The sequence below is a fragment of the Hemicordylus capensis genome, chromosome 12 (genome assembly GCF_027244095.1).
Source record: "Hemicordylus capensis ecotype Gifberg chromosome 12, rHemCap1.1.pri, whole genome shotgun sequence".
NCBI classification, from domain to species: Eukaryota; Metazoa; Chordata; class Lepidosauria; order Squamata; family Cordylidae; genus Hemicordylus; species Hemicordylus capensis.
The window spans coordinates 10,542,631-10,565,102 of NC_069668.1; the positions used below are offsets into that span (position 1 = coordinate 10,542,631).

The window sequence follows — 22,472 nt, forward strand, 5'->3', positions numbered from 1 at the left end:
AGGGATGGGTCTGGCTGGCTGCTTCTGCTATTGCCTGGTTACAGGTAGGAGTCTGGACCAAGCTTAGGGCTTTGGGTGGAATCCTAAACCGTCCAATGAGCAGACGGGCACAGCAAAGGTCCTGTCCAGTCAAACAGAAGCGGAAGGTGGAGGTTTCGGCCAATCAGTGCCAAAGGGGACAGGTGGGCTAGGACTGGCCAGGCTAATGTCAACATTCCAGGGAGCGGGGCATAAATAGAGGGTCTGGGCAGGGTGGTGTGTCAGATCGTGGAGAGTTCTGGAGGAGGGAGAAGAGCTGAAGGGAGAAGGCCCAGGGAACTGAGCTGGTCCCTGGCAAGGCTGAGGGAGCACCCAAAGGCTGGCTCTGCCCAAGACTGAGGGCAGGCAGGCAGGCAGGAAGGCTGGTGCTGCCTGCAATGCCTTCCCAAGAGCTGAGTGCTTGGCCTGAGCGCCTCCCCTGTGCCCTATGGGGAGCTGGTCACTAGGAAGGCTGAGGGGGCACCCAAGGATTGGCCCTGCCCAGGATACCCGCCGAGGAAGCCCAAAAGGGGAGCAGGCAGGCTGGCATGGCCTGAGGTGCCTTCCAGAGAGCTGAGTCTCTGACGAGAACCCGCCTGTAGTGGAGGACCAGATTGAAGACTTCAGTCCAGAGGCAGGAGGGACGGTCCTGGGGCCTCCAGCTTGGAACCAACTCTGAGGCCAGTCTTTTAAAGTTATCTGCCAGCGCAATTTGGAAAAGGTTGCGGGGGGGGGGGCGGAAGTCACCTTCTTGTTTTGAGGCTTCGGTCGGCAGGAGTATCACTGGAGTGGAGAAAGGGAATCCGAACTGAAGCTCAAAAGGCCCAAATCCTTTACACCTCTACCGTCACTTGCCTCAACAGCTATTGGAGGTCAGTTAAGAGGGAGTGAGGGGGAAACTTATTTTGAGGCCTGTCCCCTCAAGCGCTCAGTGCATGAGAGATTCTTGGTGGAGAGAGGGAATCTGGGGCAGGTTTTTGGCGGGGATTAGGACTAAGCCCAGCCTCATTAAGCAAATCCTTCAGTTGACATTTTTTCTTTTTTAAAAAAAGCTATATAAACTTGAGTCACCCGGTTTAGTTGAAATGAGCTTTAAAAATGCCATGAGTAGCAGAAGAAAACTTTGCCATGTATTAAAAAGCCTGACGGCTACCATGAGCCTCTCAGCAACTGCTGTGAAAGCGCTCTCCCACAATCATGTTGGCCTGGTGGGGGGGGGGTGCCCCACCCTGCTTGTTTCTGGGGATGCATTAACAGGCCTGCCACGTGAGAGAGAGAGAGAGAGGTGGTTCTAGTCTTATTGATACATGCACCATCAGACTCTGCTGTCAAAGAGGAAAGGTACAGTTGCAGGCTGGGATGAGAGGGTGTGTCAGAATAATCCATTGGAATTAGTTGAATGCTGAGAGCAATGTTGGTGTTAGGCTCCAAAAGAAGGTGGCCGCTCTGTGTCCACTGAGGCAGTTTCATTGGAACCAGTGAAGGATCTGTTGACTTAACGGGCTGGTTTGACCTGTCAGTTTACAGGCTGTAGTTGGGACTAGATTTAGGGGGGTTGGTGGTATCTTAAAACTGCCCAATGCGAAGGGCCCCCACCAGGTAAAGTTTCTGTCCAAATTAAACTGGAATCAATTATGCAGGTGGAGGTTTTGATCAATCAAATTTCAAGGGTGACAACCGGGCTAGGATTGGCTAGGCCTACCTCAGATGGTGGACCAGACTGAAAACTTCCTCAGCGAGCCCGGCAGTTAAGTAGCTACCTGGCCAGCCACGAGAGTGGAGGACCAGACTGAAAGCTTGGTGCCTGAGACAGCAGGTAAGGCAGAGGCCCAGGAGGAGAGGAGGAGCTAGGCAGCTGCTGCAGCATAAGATCAGGTTTGCTGGATCAGGCCCAAGAAGGCCCATCTAGTCCAGCATCCTGTCTCACACAGTGGCCCACCAGATGACACTGGAAGCCCACAGATGCAGGAGTTGAGGGCATGCCCTCTCTCCTGCTGTTACTCCCCTGCAACTGGTACTCAGAGGCATCCTGCCTTGGAGGCAGGAGGTGGCCTGTAGCCCTCCGACTAGTAGCCCTTGATAGACCTCTCCTCCATGAAGTTATCCACACCCCTCTTAAAGCCATCCAGGTTGTTGGCTGCCACTACAATTTGTGGCAGAGAATTCCACAAGTTGATGATGTGTTGTGTGAAAAAGTACCTCCGTTTGTTGGTCCTAGATTTCCTGGCAATCAATTTCATGGGATGGCCCCTGGTTCTAGTGTTATGCGAGAGGGAGAAGAATTTCTCTCAATCCACTTTCTCCACACCATGCATGATTTTATAGACCTCTATCATGTCTCCCCACAGGCGTCTTTTTTCTAAACTAAAAAGCCCCAGGTGTTGTAGCCTTGCCTCATAAGAAAGGTGCTCTAGGCCCTTGATCATCTGGGTTGCCCTCTTCTGCACCTTTCCCAGTTCTACAATGTCCTCCTTAAGATACAGTGACCAAAGCTGTATGCAGTACTCCAGATGTGGCTGCACCATAGATTTGTATAAGGGCATTCTAATATTAGCCATTTTCTTTTCAGTCAGTTTTATTTAGCAAAACTCCTATGGTCCAGCCTCCTAAAACAACCTGCCTCAACAGCCACCAGAGCCCAGGGAAGTGGGGGACATTTAATTCTGAGGTTCGTGTCACCAGGTGTCTTAGTAATTGAGTATTACTGGGGTAGAGAAAGGGCTAAACCCAGCCCAGTTAGACAAAGCCTTTCCATATTTAGGATTATGTATGTCCCCCCCAATATATATTATTGAATTGCCCTGCTTAAAAACACTTCCAACTATCCCCTTAGGAAGCAATACATGTTGTACTGTCCTATTGGCTATGGTTATATTCTTCTATTGTCTTGTTCGATCCATTTATATATTTTTTAAGGATCACATCTTCCCTTGGGTGCCTGGCAAGCAGAAAGGCAATTGGCGAACGTAAATGCTTGCCTGTCTCTTCTGCATGCTTGGCCACCTGCTCTCTGGCAAGCATGAGATCCCAGCTCTCTTGGGGAAGACGTGATATGCAGATTGATCTCCCTTAAACAATGGGGGTTTTTGTCATCAGGCCTTAAAGCTACTGACAGAATGAAAACCCGTATAATGTATGCGTGGTAAAGATGAAAAGCAGCAGAACCCAGGGAACAATCTGTTACGGGGCAGCGGACGAATAAAGTTGTTGGTTATTTATTACAACCACAAGCAGAGATTGACTTAGTCGCAGTTTCTCATCCACCCACGAGGTGGCAGAAGAACTCTGTTTTCTTTTCTTCCCATGTCTCATTTTCTCCCCCTGTGTGCATTAGAATTCAGCAGCAGAGAGTCACTCCAGGCTGTCTGTGAATGGTGCAGGATCCGCAATGCAGCCTGGCTTGCTTGAAAAGGAAGATGTTCCTCTCCAAGAAGCCTGCAGTGCTCTGCCCAAAGGGGTGAAAGCTCCCCCTGTGTGGGACAGGGATTTCTTGACCCCCTGACCATTCTGGAACTGCATGTAAATATCCCATAACTGGAGGGGGAACATCTCAGCACATCTTGGCAGTCACCAGGGGTCTGCAAGCTAGGATTCCCAGATGTGTGTCGGATTACAACTCCCATCATCCACCGGCACAATGGCCAAAGGGGGAGATAGGAGGCGTAGTCCAACATCATCTGGGGAGCTAAGTTGGTGAACTCGTGCAAGGAGGAGAGCTGGTCTTATAGCAGCTGGCATGAGTTTGTCCCCTTTGCTAAGCAGCATCTGCCTGAGGGTGGGTTCACACACTCAGCTGAGATGTCACATTGCGGAAGGCAATCGGTCTCACCGCTTCCTGTGTGGCGTCTCAGACTGTGTTCTTGCTGAAGCCCCTGAGAAGACACCCAGCAGGCTCTGGTCTGAGGCTGCTGGGCTGTTTGGGCAGTTTACAATAAAATCACTGAAGTTAACACAAGAATTAAGAGAGGTGAGTTGGGAGCAGCATATAAATATGCTTTAAAACGAAATAAATAGGAGAGGCTGCTGCTGCCGTCACCTGCACTTCGTGACGGATCCAGCTCAGCACTTTGCTTCCACAGCCGCCCCAGAGTCCATGCAGGGGACCATTAGGGAGGGGGCTGAAAGTAAAACTGCTAATATCATCCCTTGATACCAGTCGATGATGTGGCCACATTTGGAGTACTGTGTGCAGTTCTGGTCACCCTCTCTCAAAAGTGTCGTTCTAGAACTGGGGAAAGGTGCCGAAGAGAGCAACCCAGATGATCAGGGGCCTGGAGCACCTTCCTTATGAGGCAAGGCTACAGCATCTGGGGCTCTTTAGTGTGGAAAAGAGACGATTAAAGAGAGATATGATAGAGGTTCTGTATCATCATGCATGGTGGGGAGAGAGTGAACACAGCGAAGTGTTTCTCCCTCTCCCAACACAAGAACCAGGACTCACCGCATGAAGCAGATTGCCAGGAACTTTAGGCCCAACAAAAGGAAGTGCTTTTTCACACAGTGCCTAATTAATCTGTGGGATTCTCTGCCGCAGGACATGGCAATGGCGACTAGCTTGGAGGACTTTAAAAGGGCTTATACAAATGAATGTCGATCAAGGGCTACTAGCGGTGTTCCCTCTAACGGGGGTTCCCAGATGTTGTGGACTACAACTCCCAGCATCCCCAGCTGTGGTGGCTTGTGCTTGGGGATTATGGGAGTTGTAGTCCACAATGTCTGAGAATCCCTGTTAGAGGCAACACTGGCTACTAGTTTGGTGCCTAAGGCCACCTCCAGTCTCAGAGGCAGGATGCCTCCAAATTCCAGTTGCAGGAGAGAGGGCATACTTTGATCTCTTAGTTGTGAGTCTTCCCAAAGGGATCTGGTGGGCCATTGTGGGAGGAAACAGGAGGCTGGATTAGATTGGGCCTGATCCAGCAGGCCTCCTCTAATGGTCTTCTACAGATCAAGGCCCCATACATGGTTGCTGGCGGTGTGCTGATATCTGCTTTCTAAGAATCTCCATTGTTTAATGGCCTTTGACATGAAGACAAGATTGCTCAACCTTCTTAATGTGTACTTGGCCTTTTTCTTCAGACAAACACAAAACGAATGTTTTTGGCAGGAGGTGTACTTTGGCGGTGGGAACTGAGTCACTTGGGCAAGCGAAAGCCGAACTGCATGCCTTTGCAGTGTTTCGGAAAAACCCTTGACAGCAGGCATGCTGCTAGACCTCAAGGTTCCGTCATGGCGGCTTCCTGCTGTTCTCTCACTGCAGAGGACCCGCCTCACACTTTCCGTAGGATGCCAGGGAAGTCATTAGAGCGACAACATTGCACAATAAATGCACTGGCACGAATCGATGGGATGGCTGCGTTCCTGTAGACAGCGTGACACAGCCTTTGTTGGTTGGGTTTCTCGGGTAGGACTGCAAGCTGAATGTCAGCCACAAAGCTGCTTGTCAGACATTTGAGGTTTGTGGCGGGAGCCATCAGCGTAGCGCAGGCTGCAGACCGAGATCACTGGCTCCCCATTCAGAAGGGCGGGAGGCACTCTCCAGACAGCCCCCCCACCACGGCCAGGCCCAGCCCACGAGGAGTACTGGAACTCTGTTCCTATCCACTTCACCCCTGCTCACAAGAGAGTCTCTGAGGCCCTTGCGTCTGTGTCCACTTCTGGACTACGGGTGTTTGTACTGGAGAGCTGGTCTTGAAGTAGCCAGCCTGGCTTGTCCCCTTAGCTAAGCAGGGTCCACCCTGGTTGCATATGAATGGGAGACTAAAGTGTGAGCACTGGAAGAAATTTCCCTTAAGGAATGGAGCTGCTTGGGGAAGAGCAGAAGATTCCCAGTTCCCTCCCTGGCAGCATCTCCAAGAGACCTTCCTCTGCAACCTTGGAGAAGCTGCTGCCAGTCTGGGAAGACAATACTGAGCTAGATGGACCAAGGGTCTGACTCAGTATATGGCAGCTTCCTATGTACTGGCAAACCGGTTTAACTCGAGAGGCTGGCGTTGCAAACATCCTCCCCAACACCGCCCTTGCTTCCTGCCGGTCTCAATTTCCCGAGAGCGGAATGGAAGCGCCGCCGGGTTCAAATCCCGCCAGCTGCTGCGCGCCAAGGGCCGGGCTGGAGAGGGGTGGGGGTTCTCCTGCTCTCCCTCCTCCCATTGGCTGCCCGGCCGCCCAGCTGTGTCCCGGAGGCCCCCGCCCCGCCGCCCGGATTGGGCCCCGCAGAAGGGGGGGCTGGGGCGGCGGGCAGCCAACCGGCGAGGTGTTGCTAGGGGCCGGGGCGCGGCGGTTGGCTAGCCGGGGTGCCCCTCAGGGCCGGGGGAGGGCCGATCCGTTGGCGGGGCGTGGTTGCAGCTGGAGGAGGCGGAGCGCGCGCGCTGGGCGGGGGGGCGCGGGCTGGTTGGCTGGCTCTGTGTGTCCCCCGCTCCAGCCGTCCAGGCACCCACCGGCCCGGGGGCTCCGCCGCCGCTGCTGCTGCTGCTGTTGCGCCGCGCTGGAGAGGTTCCAGCAGCGCCGCCGCCGCCGCCGCCCCCTCCGAAGCCGGGCAGGGGCAGGTACGGAGGAATCCCCGCGCGAGGGAGAGAGCCAGTGGCACTGGCTGCCTTTGCTGGTGCGCTGGGGATCCGCTGCGCAGCTGAGCGCCGCTGGCCCGCGTGGGGTCGAGGGGTCGCCCGCGGCCGGGCTCGGAGAGGGCGTCTCTTTTTCTTCCCCTTCGGGGCAGAGCCCCTTCCTCTGCCGCTGCTGTTGCGGCCGCGTCTCGCCTCGCTCCGGCGCGAGTGAGGAGGCCCCCCCGGGCGGCCGGAGAGAGGAGAGGGCGGCGGGGGCGGGGGCGGGGGCGGCGTGCTGGGTTGCCCCGGGGGGGCTGCTTCTGTCTCCGGGAGGGTCGGGGGGCGTGAGGTTCCCGCGCCAAAGCTGTTGCCCCCGCGGCTGCCGCCTGAGCCTCCCGGGGGTCCCCTCAGGCTTCTGGGCCGGGCCCGGGGCTCATGGGGGCAGCAGCCGGGCAGGTGGTCGCGGGGGGCGGGGGCTCCGCTGCAGGGGCCTCCGGGCGCCGCTTCCTGCTGGCCGCTCTCCGCTGCGAGCCAGCTCCGTCCCCCGCAGCCCCTGTGACGCGGTTTCTATTTATTGACCGCTGCTGATCTGCTGGCCGCCGGTCCCTGGCGGGAGAGGCGGCGGCCTCTGGGGGCTCCTCTGCCTGCCAAGGGGGCCTGGTGCTGTTCCAGGGCCGAGGGAGGGGAGGAGGAGGAGGTCTCCTGGGGTTGTGGGGTGAGGCTTCTTTGGGGTCTGGCTTGCCGGCCACACACAGCCGGGCCTTAAACGCGTCGCTGCTGCCCCGGAGAAGAGCAGCTCCGGATGGCCGCCCAGGCGGGGGTCCTCTTGGCCTTGGGAGAGCCTTGCCTACACCTGGAGAGGGGCTCTGGACCGAGGGTGGTGGGGCTGGGAAGCAGTCTCCCTCCTCCCAGGGAGTCCCAGATGTTGTAGACTACAACTCCCAGCACCCCTGGATGCAGTGACTTTTGCTTGGGGATGCTGGGAGTTGTAGTCCGCCACATCTGGGAATCCCTGAGAAAGGGAACCCTGCTGCCAGTGGGTCTGGAGCCCGAGGGACCGGGGGATTGACTCTGCGGGTCGGCTTCCTGGGTTTCCTCTGTGTGTGTGTGCTGGACCTAGAGGGGAAGCTGGCCAGAGCATGTGCCCAAAGCATCTGGGGCGGCGTGTATCAAGCAGGTGAATCCGTTGCTTTGTTTCCTTGCATATCTCTTTGGGTTTAAACAAGTCTCCTTCTGCTTGTTGGGGGAGGCAAGGAATAATCTTTTCCCCTCCACTTGAAATCTTCCTCTCTGGCCTCTGTCTGAGATCTTGTCAGGTGGCGACGGCCACACTGTTCGCAAGCACCTCTTCGCAGCCATGAGGACTAGACGCTTGCTGAAAAGTCCAGTGAGAACAGATGCCGAGGGAGCTGAACTCTGTGCCTGGCACTGCGTTATCTGCTTAGGCGTGAGCTCCCGGCTTTCACCCAGCTGTGCTCTTGGGCTCTTCATCCAGCCTGGTGGAAGCAGGGGGAGCTGAGGGGGACGGTGGCCCTGCTTAAGAATGCTTTGCGTGTAGAAGGGCCCCTTCCAGTGTCCCCCGGTAGGGCTGGCAGAGACTCCTGACTGAGCCTGTCATCTTGGCGAGCTGCTGCCCGTCAGTGCTGGCAGTCCTGAGCTAGCGGGACCAAGGGTCTGACTTAGTATATGGCAGCTTCCTAGGTTCCTATAAGGCGGCTTTCTGTTCCTGATGCTTTGGAGATGGAGCTGTAGCTCACTGTCGGAGCGTCTGTTTTGCATGCATGGAAGCCCCAGGTTCAGTCCCTGCCAGAAAGAGCTGGGGCAAACCTTCCTCTGTATCGGAAACCCTGCTGCCAGTCAGTGCGGGCAGTGTTAAGCTTGGTGGGCCAAGGCTCTGACTCGGTAGAAAGCCCCATCAGAAGCCCCAGAGAGAGCTCTTTTGATCTTGTGTGTGTGTGCGCGCATGCAGTTTCTGGTTATAGATCTCTCAGCAGGGCAGAGAAAGACGATGGATGTTCTCGGGGGGTCTTTCAATTGGCAGGAACCGCCCAGCTGTTGGCGGAAACATTCGTGGCTTGGATGTGAAGGCGTCCCTGATTCCTGCTGTGGGAGGCTCTTCCCCACTTTTGAAAGGATCTTTCCCACCCCACTCGGTGTCCCTCTCGAGGCCACAGGGGTTTCGGAGTTCTGCCTCGTCTGGGTTTGTTGCCCCGTTGGAGTGAGGGGTGATGGGGCCACGCTGGCGGGTGCAGCGCTCCAAACCGGGCGCCTTTCAGCCCCCTGTCCCTCTGGCACGGGGTGGGGGGCGGTGAAATACCAGGCCCTGATCATCTGAGCTTAATTGGGATCTCGGCTGCCTGCTGCAGAGGCTTACGGAGCTATGTAGGCTAATGAGGTTGCGGCCGGGGTTATTTGTAACCCGGTCTGTGTCTGTCCCAGGGACATGTAGCCAGTGTCAGGACCTCTTTCCCTCCTGCCTGGGCTGCTCATCCGGGAGGATTGGTTATTCATTCATTCATTCATTTATCAAATTTGTATACCGCCCCAAACTTTCATCTCTGGGCGGTTTACAATAACATACAACCAGTTAAAAACATATACACAAAAACTGAAAAACCATTTAACAATTTAAAAATAACCAGAAATGAAAACCTCCAAATATTAGGAGGCTGAGAAAGCTTGGGCAAGAAGATGGGGTTTTCAGGTGGTTTTTTTTTTTTTTTTTAAAATTGCCAGAGATGGGGAGGATCGTATCTGAGTAGAACTCTGATTACAGTCAGGGTTCCTGCCCTTTCAGTCCAGAAACCAGGTCCACACATTTGGGCCGTTCTCGGCGGATGGGTGCTCATCATGGCTTTTGGCACCGTCTGCCCCAGAGATGGAGACAGCATTCTTGCCCTCGCAGCTTTCTCTGTGTTCTCGCCCCGCCTTTATCCCCGCCCCACCCCAAACAATTAGGGTAAAACTGCTGTCCTTCCTGCGCAGGAGACAAGTCAGCATTAGGGGTAGCAACCAGTGTTTGCTCTAGCAGGGATTCCCAGCTGTTGTGGACTCCGACTCCCAGCACCCTCAGCTGCAGCGCCTTTGGCTTGGGGCTTCTGGGAGTTGTAGTCCACGACATCTGGGGAACCCTGTTAGAGCGAACACTGGTAGCAACTCTCTCGCTGGGCAGCCAGTGGTCCAGGTGGGCTTGTGACGGGCAGGAAAGTCCTTCAAGCTTGGGTGGGTGAGTGAGGAGCCTGCATTCCAGGGCCTCCGTGGCGGGCTCCTCTCGTGATCCCCTCTTCTCCAGGAGGCCATCTTCTTGGTGTGCCGCCTTTTCTGACTGCCCTGTCGGTATACAGCTTATGCTGACGGTGACCTCAGTGGCCTCCACGTTGCGCCTTTGGCTATTGACGCGCTGCTGTCAGCAAGGCGAGTCTGTCTAGAAAGAAAGGGAGGGGGGTCTTTTTCCTTTCTCTGCAGCAGCAGGGTCCAATTTCTGCCGAGGCAGACTGGGGAAAAATACCCCCTCCCCTCGCTCACCCTCCCTCTTCCCTGCCAACCCCCTGGAAACGGATCTACTTGGACATGCTTTTCCGTTTCTTTTTCTTTCTTTTTTGGAGGAGTGTCTGTGAGGGGCGTCCAAGAATTCTTCTGCAGAGAATCTGGGGTTTCAAGCCCTGGCTTTCAAATTCCAAGGTGGAGCGTGGCTGCCTCAGTGCCAAGGGGGAATGCACTCTGCACATGCCTAGAGGAATTATCTGGGCTGTGTATGCTCTAGGCTGAGCCTGATGAGTAAAAGGAGGTGAGTGTGGTCACCTGTATGAAGCAGCGGTGTGTGTTTACTTCATTTTCATTTGTGTACATTGTTTTGTTTTTGTTTTATTTTTTACACCCCACCCCACCTGCCTGAAACCTTGGCGAGCTGCTGCCAGCCCGTGTAGGCAGTCCTGAACTAGATCGACCAAAGGTCTGACTCAGTATGTAGCAGCACCTTACGTTCCCACGACCTGGACGTGGTCTCTGCTCAGAAGAGCTGTTCTGCCCGAGCTGGGCCCTGATGCTCGGTGGCGCTGGGCCGAGGGCGCGGCTGCCTTTCTGCTGCGTAAGGAGCTGGTGTGAATGTGGGCCCTCCCGGCCTCAGTGGCCATTGTTCAGCTCACGTTGGCGGTCTCCTGGCCGCCGCTTCAGCTGGCTTCTGGCAGCTTCGGGAGGCGGGTTGGAAAAAGCTTGGGCCAGCTATTTTCGAGGAGGTGAGGGCGCTCCATTTCCGTCCCGGCTAGAAGGGCTGGGCTGCAAACCAGGGTGTGTGTGTGTGTGTGTGTGTGTGGGTATCCTCCAGGCTGCCGTTTTTGCAGAGTGGCTTCCCTTCCTTCCACACCCCCTGCAGCCGTGTGGATTTTAGGTGCCTAGAAGTTGCCAGGGGAAGGCAGTTTACGCCCCTCCTGGAGGGCATCTTGGAGAGGGGCTTAGCCTAGTGCTTGCCTGCCCCACGCCTTTTCCCTGGTGCGATGATTTCCATGTTCTGCTCTGGTTCCATGTCGCCCGTCCTTTGGAATGCCTCCTTGAAGTAGGAAGGTGGTATGCAAGCTCTCAAAACAGCTAGGTAACAGATTAAGTGGAGTAGCCTGCCTCTTACTCTAGGCACATGGTGGGGCTTGCTGCTGAGTAAACCTGCACCAGGTTGAGGTGTAGGGCATAGGTGAGGAGAGCTGATCTGGTGGTAGCCAACATGACTTGTCCACTTAGCTAAGCAGGGTCCACCCTGGTTGCATATGGATGGGAGACTAGAAGTGTGAGCCTTGGAAGAGATTCCCTTTAGCGGGTAATGGAGCCGCTCTGGGAAGAGCATCTAGGTCCCAAGTTCCCTGCCTTGCAGCATCTCCAAGATCGGGCTGAGAGAGGCTCCTGCCTGCAACCTTGGAGAAGCCGCTGCCAGTCTGGGTAGACAATCTTGAGCGCGGTTGACCAAGGGTCTGACTCAGTATATGGCAGCTCTCTGTGTTCCTATATATTGTGGCTAGCAAGAAAGGGAGGATCCTGCCCCTCTCCCTCTTCCCTCCCCTTTGCAAACTGCTGGGGGGGGGGTAGGCTGCCTTGCCCAACGCAGCTGGAGGGCGCAAGAGTGTGGTTGTTTGGGGGTTTCTCTCTCTCTCTCTTAAAGCGTTGCCTTCCTTGTCCTTGCAGGTCTCTGGAGGCCGCCTGGGCCCTGCGCGAGGCCCTCTTCCCCTGGAGCCAGCGTGTGGAGCCTGCCCCACACCCGCCCCCGCCCCGCCACGGCCTTTACCTGCGTCTTCCAGTGCTTTCCCTGCGACCCGTCCTGCGGCAGCGCCTCGTGGGCCGCCCGCGAATTCCCGTCGCGCCCGGCGGCTGCTCCAATGGTGAAGATGACGCGCTCCAAGACCTTCCAGGCCTACCTGCCCTCGTGCCACCGGACGTACAGCTGCATCCACTGCCGGGCCCACCTCGCCAACCACGATGAACTCATCTCCAAGGTACGGGGCCGCCCGGGGCCTCCCCGGAGCTCTCCTCCCCCGCGGGGCATGTGGGGCAAGCTTTCCAGCGGGCTGTAGGCCTCGCCAAGAGGAGAATCGCCCGCAGACAGATAATAAATAATAAACAATTATTATTATTATTATTATTACATTTATATCCCACTCTTCCTCCAAGGAGCCCAGGGCGGTGTACTACATACTTTTAGTTTCTCTTTCACAACAACCCTGTGAAGGAGGTTAGGCTGAGAGAGAAGCGACTGGCCCAGAGTCACCCAGCTAGTTTCATGGCTGAATGGGGATTTGAACTCGGGTCTCCCCGGTCCTAGTCCGGCACTCTCACCACTACACCACGCACAGGTCTGAATGCTGCACCATCTGAAAAGCTCCCCACCCACTGAAAATAGGCCTGGCTGTGAATGAAGAGCATATCAACCTAGCACTTTCCCCAATATGCTAAATTTCTATCCTGTGCAGATTGTTCTGTACATTAAGGTTGGAGAGCTGGTCTTGTGGGAGCCAGCATGACTGGTCCCCTGAGCTAAGCAGGGTCCGTCCTGGTTGCATCTGAATGGGGGACTAGAAGTGTGAGCACTGGAAGAGAGTCCTCATAGGGGATGATGAGGCCGCTCTGGGAAGAGCATCTAGGTTCCAAGTTCCCTCCCTGGCAGCATCTCCAAGGTAGGGCTGAGAGAGAGACTCCTGCCTGCAACCTTGGAGAAGCCGCTGCCAGTCTGTGTTGGCCATGCTGAGCCAGAGGGACCAAGGGTGGAATCCTCACCTTGCGTCCCAGTTCGACCCCCTCCACTCTGGAAGCCACCCACGCCACCCCCTTTCTTTTGCTTTGTGATGCTGCAGAATCCAGAAGTGACTCTCTCGTGCCCAGTTCCTGCCGGGGTGGGATCTCTGGTGGGGAGTCGGAGAGGGTGAGGGGTGGGGGTGTTGGAGTGCTGATTAAAAATAGATCTGAATCATCCCGTCTGGCCTGAGGGGGATCAGCAGCCCCTCTGGCGCTGACCTTTCAGATCTGAAATCTGCCGAGTGTTTCTCTGGCAATTGCATCCCGCTCCGGGGCTAATCAAAGAGGGTTTGTTTGTTTTTTAAACCGGCTGCACACCCTGCTGGGTGCACGGAGGGGAGAATTTCTGCCAAAGCTTCCTTTCCTTCTCCCGTCTCGTGCCCTGCGCCACTCGGCTGAGGGTGTCCAACACCCTGCGGCACAGAGATCGGGGCGAGGAGCCGTGCATGGAGGGAGGCCCTGGGGTCCTCATTGCTGCCTCGTGCACAGCCAGTTGCCTCCTAAGTGGGGGGGTGGTTAAGAGGAGGAGTGGTCCTGGTCCAGTCTGACCGCAGTCCCGGGGGTCTTGGGACACAGGAAACTGCTTCCTACTGAGTCAGACCCTTGCTCCATCTAGCTCCGGATGGTCGACACTGACTGGCAGCAGCTCTCCAAGGATTCAGGCAGGGGTTTCTCCCAGCCTGATGTGGAGATGCTGCCAGGGACTGAACCTGAGCCCTTCGGTGTGTCAAGCAGTGGCTCATCCACTCAGCTTCGGCCCCACCCTCCCGTCACCACCTGCTGCCCGAAATTGGAGGTGGGAGTTGAAGTTATAAATAAGTGGGAGTTTCAGTTCAGCATCAGCAGCATCAGAGTCAATCAATCAATCAATCATCTTCATTACGGTCAAAGACCAGCACAGGACATAGTACAGATGCAATGAAATCAAAGTTCATGTGGCCATTACATTAATTACATTAAAATAATTTTAAACCAGATTATCTTAGGAACATAGAGAGCTGCCATATACTGAGTCAGACTCTTGGTCGATCCAGCTCAGGATTGTCTTCACAGACTGGCAGGGCTTCTGCAAGGTTGCAGGCAGGAATCTCTCAGGTGGGGTTCATTTGGCTTCCATCCGGTGGCGTTTAGCATGCCCTGGGCGTTCACAACTGCTTCACTTTTCTCTCTCTTTGTGGTTGTGTGTCTACGTGGCTGTTGTGTGTGGTGGCGTTTCATTTCCACATCACTAGGTACCTTGTCGTGTGTTGCCTTTAACCGTGTGTGTTTCCCACCTTGGTGATCCCCTTTGGGGGTGGTGGTGGTCCGAGAAGACGGGGGCAGAAATCTAGATGGGTGAAATGCCCGCAAGCAATGCTGCTGCTGCTGCTGCCCTAAGGAGAGTTGTGGACTATTAACTCCCAGAATCCCCGAACAAAAGCCATTTCAGCTAGGGGTTCTGGGAGTTGTGGTCCACAACTTCTGGGAATCCCTCTTAGAGGGAACAGTAGTGGGAAGGTCAGGCATTTGCTGGGAGCCCCACCTGCCCGCCCCACTCCGAGGGCACCACCTTCTCCTCCTGCCCAGAGCACCCAGAATGGTCAGAGGTGGTGGGAGAGAATTCTCTGTGGGCTGCCTCCCACCTCTCCTGGGTTGAGTCCCATGGAAATCCTGGATCTGGCCCAGGAGGTCTCTGCCAGAGAGACCACCGGGGTGGGGCTGTGGGGTGTCGCGCTTTTGTGAGGATGGCTTTCTATGGACCAACCTTGATTTTTTATTTTATTTTTATTTTTGCTTGCAGTCCTTCCAAGGAAGCCAAGGGCGGGCGTATCTCTTCAATTCAGTGTGAGTCTTCCGTTTTTGTTTTTGTGTGTGTGTGGGTTTTTTTATTTTTATTTTTTGCAAAATGTCACGGCAGCGTTTCACTGACCGGGGTGCTTCCTGCCCGATCTTCACCCGCCCCTCCGAAATGGGATTCTGTGCCAAAGGTGCAAGATGTGGTGACTGCTCCCAGCTGAGGGGGCTTCAAAAAGGCACTAGACGCAGGCACAGAGGGAAGGGTGTTCTCAGTGGCTCAGTGGAGCCTCCCCTTTCCAGGGCGGTCTATCTCTGAATGCCACTGGCCGAAGGACACATACTGAAGCGGTGGGACGGATTCTTTCATGCCCTGCAAACATCTGGATGGGCAGTGGATTCAGAACCCTCAACTGGGGTGGGGTGCGGCTTTGTGGTGGTCCAGCACAGCTGCTCTGCTGACTCTGTTGAGCAGCGTGAGCTCATTTACATTTTTCAACATTATTGGGCATGATGCCGTTAGTCCCAGGGAGGGGCAAAGTGCTCTGCACGGATACCGAGCCTTTTCTCCCTGTCCTACCTGAGTCCTGCTCATTTGCCCCTCTTCCCCCGAGCATCAACGGAAGCCTGCCTTTTGCAGTCTCGGGTGCTGGGTGCACAGAGTGGTTCAGTTTTATCTTCAATCCTGCCCTTGCTCCACGGAGCTCGGCAGCAGGGCCAGTGTGGTCCTCTGTCATCCCCAAACGCCCCGTGAGGGACCCCCCCGATCCAGCCCATCTCGAAGGAACCGTGACTCTTAAGGTGCCAGGGACACTCACACATTCCGTTTTTCTGCGTGCACCAGTCTCTCATGTACACCCATATGTTTTCCTGCGTGTACACGTGTTAGTGTGAACGGCTGCACGTCTGTTGGTTTTCAAAGGGACCCTGACGACTGCACCCCTCGAGGGTAGCGGGCGGGTTGTGCTGAATGTGCATCAGACATTGCGTGTGTCTGCGTGCGCATGCCAAGCAGCCCTTTATGTATAAAGACCGCACATGCGTGCAATGCAATGTGTGAATTGCTGGCAGTGTGCGTTGGCATGTCCAGATCTGTGTACGGCGTTGCCAGACCTTCACGCATCGTTTGCCGAGGAGGGGGACCCAGCTCTTAATACTTTCTGCAGCATCATGCTGGGGGCGAGGTGGGCACCTCAGACAAACCCTGGAGCGTCTGGTTGGCACGCCAGGGAGACGGCCGTGCGGACGGGGCCTTGGCCTTAATTCCTCTCCCCGCCTCCCTTTGTAGAGTTAATGTGGGCTGTGGCCCGGCAGAGGAGCGGGTGCTGCTAACGGGCCTACATGCGGTGGCCGACATCTACTGTGAAAACTGCAAGACCACGCTGGGCTGGAAATATGTGAGTCGCCTCATCTCCCCTTTGATCGGGGTCTGTCTCCTGTCTTGTTGCACTGCTTTTCTGCAGGGATGGTGGTGCTGGAATGGCATTTTCCCATGAGAAAACCAACAATGTTTATATGCCGCTCTTCGACAAAAGTCCCCAAAACGTTTTACATAGAGAGGAAAAATAAGAAACTCATAAGATGGATTCCTGTCCCCAAAGGGCTTGCAGCCGAAAAAAGAAACCGTTCATGGTTGGAATGTTGGGGAGATGTGCAGCTTCCACAACGTCAGTGCGGGATTTAGCAAGCAGGCTTTGCAAAGCGGCATCGCTGGGGAATTCCCCAAAGTCTGGGTTCTTTGGGCTTGGGATCTTGGAGGATTCTTCCTATCTGGCCTGGACTGTGGAGGGCATCTCTGAGCATCTGCCATGGAGGCCTGCCCCACCCCGAAGATTCTGGGCTGCCAGTCAGGCACAGAGCTCTAGCCAGATCCGTTGGGGCCCCTGTGGACCCTGCTTCGCAAAGGGAGTGATGCATGTTTGCAATCACCAGGTCGCTCTCTTCCTTGGCTCTCATATCTTGACCACAAATCCCTCGGGGGGGAAAGAGACCTGTCCTTTCATTCTTTATATTGAGGAGATTGATTATACAGAGCAATAACAATAATAATATCTATCCGTCTACTCTTAGCTTTCCTTGTGTGTTTGCTGCCTTTGCCGCAGAGATGCTCCCCCTGCTAACTGCCTCTTCCTCTGTATGCTTTCCCCCAAAGGAACACGCGTTTGAAAGCAGTCAGAAGTATAAAGAAGGCAAGTACATCATTGAACTGGCCCACATGATCAAGGACAATGGCTGGGACTGATCTGGGAGAGCCGCCCGCCCGCCGGCCGCACAGCGAGACAGCCACCCCAGTGGACATTTGTCTCCCGGAACGAGAGGGCGGTTGCCAGCACTGGGGCTTGTGCGTTGGCGGAGGGGCTTCGTTGTCGTCTTGAGACGCAGCCTTGCGCCTGTCCTGCATCCTCCTTGGTGGCCGGCCTCGATACGTCTGTCTCTTTGCTTTGTATCTATTTGTGAGTCAACGTCTGGCCCCCGCTGCCCCCCCCCCTCTCTGTGTCCCGGTTTTCAAAAGCAGAAGGAAGGAGAACGGGGTCTGGCGACCATTTTGCGACTGGCATCGCGGTGCGAGCAGGCAGGGGGCTTCTGGGGTGGGGGTTTATCCGAGGGATCCGCCTTGTGCATGGGATGGAGACCCATGGATCTCCTTTTGGACAGAAGATGAGGGGGTGGGAGGGAAATCCGAGCAGGGTCTCGGCGGCCCGTTTTCTTTTTAAATCCTGGCGAACCATGGCTTGAAACTTGTGGACCGCAAACATATACCTCATGGCTGTCTTCTCTCTGCGCCTCCAAACTGTCCTCCGCATCTTCTCGCTAGTTCTCCCACCCCAGACGGGTGCCTGTCCCTGGTTTGGAGTGTGCGCCCTCTTTCCCGTTGCCCCAAACCCATTCCCGCTCCCTGTTTCACGGGGAAGGGGTCCGTCTTTGCGTGCTGCAGCAGTGGTCCTGAGAGCTTGAACTCTCTCTCCCCCCTGCCTCGGTTTCCATTTTAGGAGGTGCTGTGACCCGTCCTGAGCAGAGGCTTGGTCTTGGAAACGTAGGAGGTGGACAAACAAAAAAGCCAGGGCTGCATTGAACAGGAACCTCTCTTGAGGAGCATAGGAAGCTGCCGTATACTGAGTCAGACCCTTGGTCCACCTAGCTCAGGATTGTCTACCCAGATGGGCAGCGGCTTCTCCAAGGTTGCAGGCAGGAGTCTCTCTCTCAGCCCTCTCTTGGAGAATGCTGCCAGGGAGCGAACTCGGAACCTAAGATGCTCTTCCCAGAGTGGCTCCATCCCCCTGAGGGGAGTCTCTTCCAGTGCTCACACATCAAGTTTCCCATTCATATGCAACTAGGGCGGAGTCTTATTCACTCTGCCTGCCCTTTTAAAACGTTTTTAGGCTCAGAATGGCTTCTGTTTTGGAACAAGAGGAGGAAAGGTGGCTGTTTGCAATGGAATTAACTGGTACCCCTGGACGCATTCTCTTCCCTCCCGCTCCTGCTTCCCTTCTCGGGCAGCTGTTCTGTGTTCTTGTGGAGAGCTTTCATGTAGGTTAATCTGCTTTGCAAATCCCTCGCAATCGTGTGGTGAGAAAGAGGGAGATCTCCCCACATTGGCCAGGACATAGGAATCCCATTGGCCAGGACATAGGAATCTGCCATATACTGAGTAAGACCTTTGGTCTATCTAGCTCAGGATTGTCTTCACAGACTGGCAGCGGCTTCTCCCAGGTGGCAGGCAGGAGTTTCTCTCAGCCTGATCTTGGAGATGCCGCCAGGGAGGGAACTTGGGACCTCAGATGCTCTTCCCAGAGTGGCTCCATCCCCTGAGTGGGGGAATCTTTTCCAGTGCTCACACTCCTAGTCTCCTCCCATTCATATGCAACCTGGGCGGACCCTGCTTAGCTAAGGGGACAAGTCTTGCTTGCTACCACAAGACCAGCTCTCCTCTCCCGCCCACTCTCCGTTCCCTGCTGAAGGGCTCCCTGCTTCTCTGGATTGGTTTGGGCCTAGCCCCACATCTTCTCTTCCTGTCAGGAGGCGAGCACTCCAGTTAGCAGCACATCTGAGGGGTTGGAAACCTCCAGGGAGCAGAGGGCAGTCAGCAGAGAGTGCACACCAGACCTACGGTGCATGTGCCGAGCTGGCTGAGCACCAGTGTTCTCTCTAGCTGGGATTCCCAGATGTTGTGGACTACAACTCCCAGAATCCCCAAGCCAGTACCGTGATAGCTTGGGGATTCTGGGAGTCGTAGTCCACAACATCTGGGGATCCCTGTTAGAGAGAACACTGTTGTGGACGACAACCCCCAGAATCCCTAAGCAAAGCCATTGCAGCTGGGGCTTCTGGGAGTTGTTGTCCACAACATCTGGGGATCCCGGTTAGAGGGGACACTGCTGAGCGCCACTGGGGCCTGAGAGCGGCTTCAAAGCAAGCGGCCCCTTCGTGCGGAAGTCGAAGCTATCTGCTGCCCCCTCTCTCCGGTAGGCCTGCCAAAGCTCCCCTTAGCTGCAGCATGTAGGGCTGTCCAGTGGCGACCTCTCTGCACGTGGATCCAGGCCTTGCGGATTTGCCCTCTCTGTGGACGGGGACCTGCAGTGCTTCACAGCGGGTGTAAACCTCGTGGGGATGGTGGGGCTTAAGCTCCCTTCCGGGATGGCCTGGCAATGCCCCCGCCAGGCTGCCAAGTAGGGGGCAGTGCCCCTTGCCGCTTCCTAAACCCACCACTTGCGAATGGCGATCTCCCGACTCACAGCATTACCAAAGAACTTCTCCCTTTTTGTCCCTGCTCGGCTGAAAGGTGCCACCTCATCCTGGCGAGGGCCGTCTCCAGGAAGGAGAGGCTGTGCCCAGCGGGACAGCTTTGCGGAAGGAAGACCTCTGTCCTTGAGAGCTAGGCCCTCTGCCCCACGTGCCAAGGTTGTCCCTTTCTGCAATCTCTCCTCCGCCTCCCAGTAAACCAGGGTTGGATGCTGGGGCGTGGGGGGGGGGGGCTCCTCACCATTCTAGCTTCCCAACTACAAGGTGTAGCACCGTTTGGTAGGGTTATTCCCTCCGCCCCTTCTCTTTTTCTCTTTGCTCTGTTGGGACCTCTTGATGGCTTCCTAATCCGTATCCAGAACCAGATGCAGATGATGATGTATACAGAGCTTACCAAATACTATCTTGTGAAGTATCTACTTTTTTTGTAAGTAATATTTAATTTAAAATAATCATATAGTTGGTGCTTCCCCCCCCCCGTGCCCCCGAGAACACCTTTGTAGTGTAATTCTGAATTATCCCCCCCGCCCGCCATCCCCAGCCTGTTGCAAACAAGTATTTAAAGGAGAATAAGGAAGGTGTTTCCATCATATTTCATCTGGCGGGAAGCTGGACCTCTCTGTGGCCAGATTCTCAGAGTGTGATGGGCCGGCCAGGTTCCAGGAGATGTTGTGGTTGCTGTCGTCTTGAGGCCCTCTGCTTGCAAATAGGCTGTGTTGATTTCAGTAGGACGCCTTGCAAGCTAGAAAGGGAAGTTGGGGGGGAGAGAAATGCAGGAGGCAGCCTGGTCAGAGAGACCCTTTAAAAAGCCAGGTTTCCTTTTAAAAGTTCATGGGTCACTTCTAGGGATCGCTAGGTTTCTTGAAGCATATGCAGAAGTAAGTGTGTGTGTGTGTATTTGGGGACTTGCATTTGAGTATCCCCAGGCGTTGAGTCCCAGGGGTCTTCAGCTGTGCAGCCCTCCGGCTCCTTTTTGACTACCATGCCCATCACCCCCGACTACCGGCCATGAGGTGATGGGAGTGATAGTCCAGGAGGAGCTGTGGAGAGCTGCCGTTTGAGATCCCCTGCGAGGCTGTGCTGCTAACTGCGAGAGAATATCTCGGGTCTGGTGCCTTTTTGTCTTTTCAGCCGCAGCTTGCTGGAAGCTGTTCCATCCAGAGGCCTTTGGGGTGCTTGTGGAGTTTCTAGTCCTCACGGGGTCTGGAAACTTGCCGGGGTGGTATAGGGGGCAAGGTGTTGCGCTTGAGTCTTGGTTCAGATCCCCTCTCAGTCATGAGAGGGGATCTCTCTCTGTCCTCCTCCCCGCCTTGTCCCACCCATCTTGGGGCTGGGGGAGGGCCCACAAGTGCAGGTGGATGATGGGAATTGTAGTCTAGTAACATCTGGGGCGCAAGCTGGAGGACCCCTGGCTTAATCCGTGATCTCTCTTGGTTCTGCCCTTTGCTGCTTTGACCATGCCTGTCTCTGTCTCCGGCAGTTTGAAGGTGTGAGAGTAAATCTGTTTCTGGTTTTGGGGGCCCGGGGAGGTGGTAGATTCTGAATTGACAACCTAACTGCATCCAATCTGGCTTGTCAAAGCAGAAGCATTTGACGTGTTTACATCTCTGGCGATGATGTCCTCTCTGTTTCGGTTTCTCTTCTTTCCCCCAATTTGGATTTTTCCGATCTCCAAGTGGACCAACAGCACAAACCTATTGGACTGAGCTTTGCTGAATCTCTTGCAGCGCTGATGAATATGGGCACACCTCCACTTCTGTCCCTGTCCCCACCCCACCCCACTTTCGGGTGCACACACATGTTCAAAACGAAACCTGTTGTTCTCGTGATCACGAAGAAGTTGTTTTCTGTGCGCGCGCTTGTGGTTCCCCCCCCCCGCCACCTGTTCTCAGATTAAAAGAATGATGTGCTAAATACACATTTCATAGCATTATGCACTGATGAGAGAGAACGAATCCTTTGCTTTTCAACCTGAGCCCAGTTTTGGGACTCGTGGGGTCACCGAATAAATAGTTTCTGTGGCTGAGAGAGGCCTGGGGAGTGGAACATTTTGGAATGACTGTGCATTGATTTTCAGGAATCCTCCTTTAAACATAATAATAATAAAGGCTAGCAAAAAACCTGTTGAAGGAGAGAATAAATGGCTTTACATTTTCAAGAAGTAGGCCTCTCGTGCAAGCACAGGCAGACGAGCAGGGAGGAGTCCGGTCCAAAAGCACCTTTTGTGCTTTTCCCTAAATGAAGAGACGATGTTTCCGGTACCAGCCTGTCGTGTTGACGCTCTTGTGTTTACAAAACTGTGTATACTTATTTCTCGGTTTAATTTTATTTGTATTTTATTTTATCTGCTTATTCTTCAGGTCATTTTGCTTCGGTAATCAATGTTAATTGTTTGGGGTTTTATTTCTGAATTTGTCTTCACCTCGTCCTGTGTTTGTACACTGTACATAGTATTTCAGTATTAGAAGGAAGGAAGCATTGTTTGTCCTATTTACGATACGTGTTGGTGCTCATTTGAAAGAAAAATAAACGTTTTCAAATATTAAGCAGAAGCCCAAAAGGGTGTCTCTTTCAGTCTTAAAAGCCCAGTTCCTGTTTTATTTATTTATTATTTTATTACATTTCTATCCCACTCTTTCTCTGAGGAAAAGAGGTCTGGGCATGGTTCTTTTTATCCTCACAACAACCCTGTGAGGTAGGCTAGGCTGAGAGATACATGACTGGCCCAGAGTCATCCCAGTGAGGACTCCTGGGAGTGCCCTGAGCAACTTGATCTGCAGATAGCCGCTGGTGGCCGGGCTGAGCTCTGCCCTGGGGGAATGAGGAGCTGGCGTGTTCCAAGGGTCAGTAGCCCGTCTTTCTCGCCGTACCTTCAGAGCCAAGCAGCATCTATGGGAGAGGCTGCTGTATACTGAGTCAGACCTTTGGTCCAGCTAGCCCAGTATTGTCAACCCAGACTGGCAGCAGCTTCTCCAAGGTTGTTGGCAGGAGTATCTCTCAGCCCTATCTTGGAGATGCTGCCAGGGAGGGAACTTGGGGCCTCAGATGCTCTTCCTAGAGTGGCTCCATCCTCTGAGGGGGATATTTTACAATGCTCACACTTCTAGTCTCCCATTCAAATGCAACCAGGGT

At 54.7% G+C, this 22,472-nt stretch overlaps 1 protein-coding gene across 5 annotated transcripts; it reads left to right on the plus strand.

The window, feature by feature from the left end:
- The first annotated feature begins 805 nt into the window (after positions 1-805).
- YPEL2 (yippee like 2) lies at positions 806-21,886 on the plus strand. 5 transcript variants are annotated; one of them, XM_053274579.1, is made up of 6 exons: positions 6,426-6,560; positions 10,160-10,341; positions 11,724-12,031; positions 14,608-14,651; positions 15,889-15,997; positions 16,753-21,886. In XM_053274579.1, exons 3-6 carry the CDS (start codon positions 11,915-11,917, stop codon positions 16,840-16,842), a joined length of 360 nt encoding a protein of 119 aa, XP_053130554.1. In that variant the 5' UTR covers positions 6,426-6,560; positions 10,160-10,341; positions 11,724-11,914; the 3' UTR covers positions 16,843-21,886. The 5 variants fall into 5 exon arrangements, with proteins under 5 accessions (XP_053130555.1, XP_053130557.1, XP_053130558.1 ...); XM_053274580.1 differs by lacking the exons at positions 6,426-6,560; positions 10,160-10,341 and adding an exon at positions 806-890; XM_053274582.1 differs by lacking the exon at positions 10,160-10,341 and having other exon boundaries at positions 6,394-6,616.
- The last annotated feature ends 586 nt before the right edge of the window (positions 21,887-22,472 follow it).

Coding starts and splice junctions, on each gene's coding strand:
- YPEL2 (XM_053274580.1), top strand. CDS start 11,915: ATGGTGAAGATGACGCGCTCCAAGACCTTCCAGGCCTACCTGCCCTCG. Junction 12,032..14,607: donor ACGATGAACTCATCTCCAAG/GTACGGGGCCGC, acceptor TTTTGCTTGCAG/TCCTTCCAAGGAAGCCAAGG. Junction 15,998..16,752: donor CCACGCTGGGCTGGAAATAT/GTGAGTCGCCTC, acceptor TTTCCCCCAAAG/GAACACGCGTTTGAAAGCAG.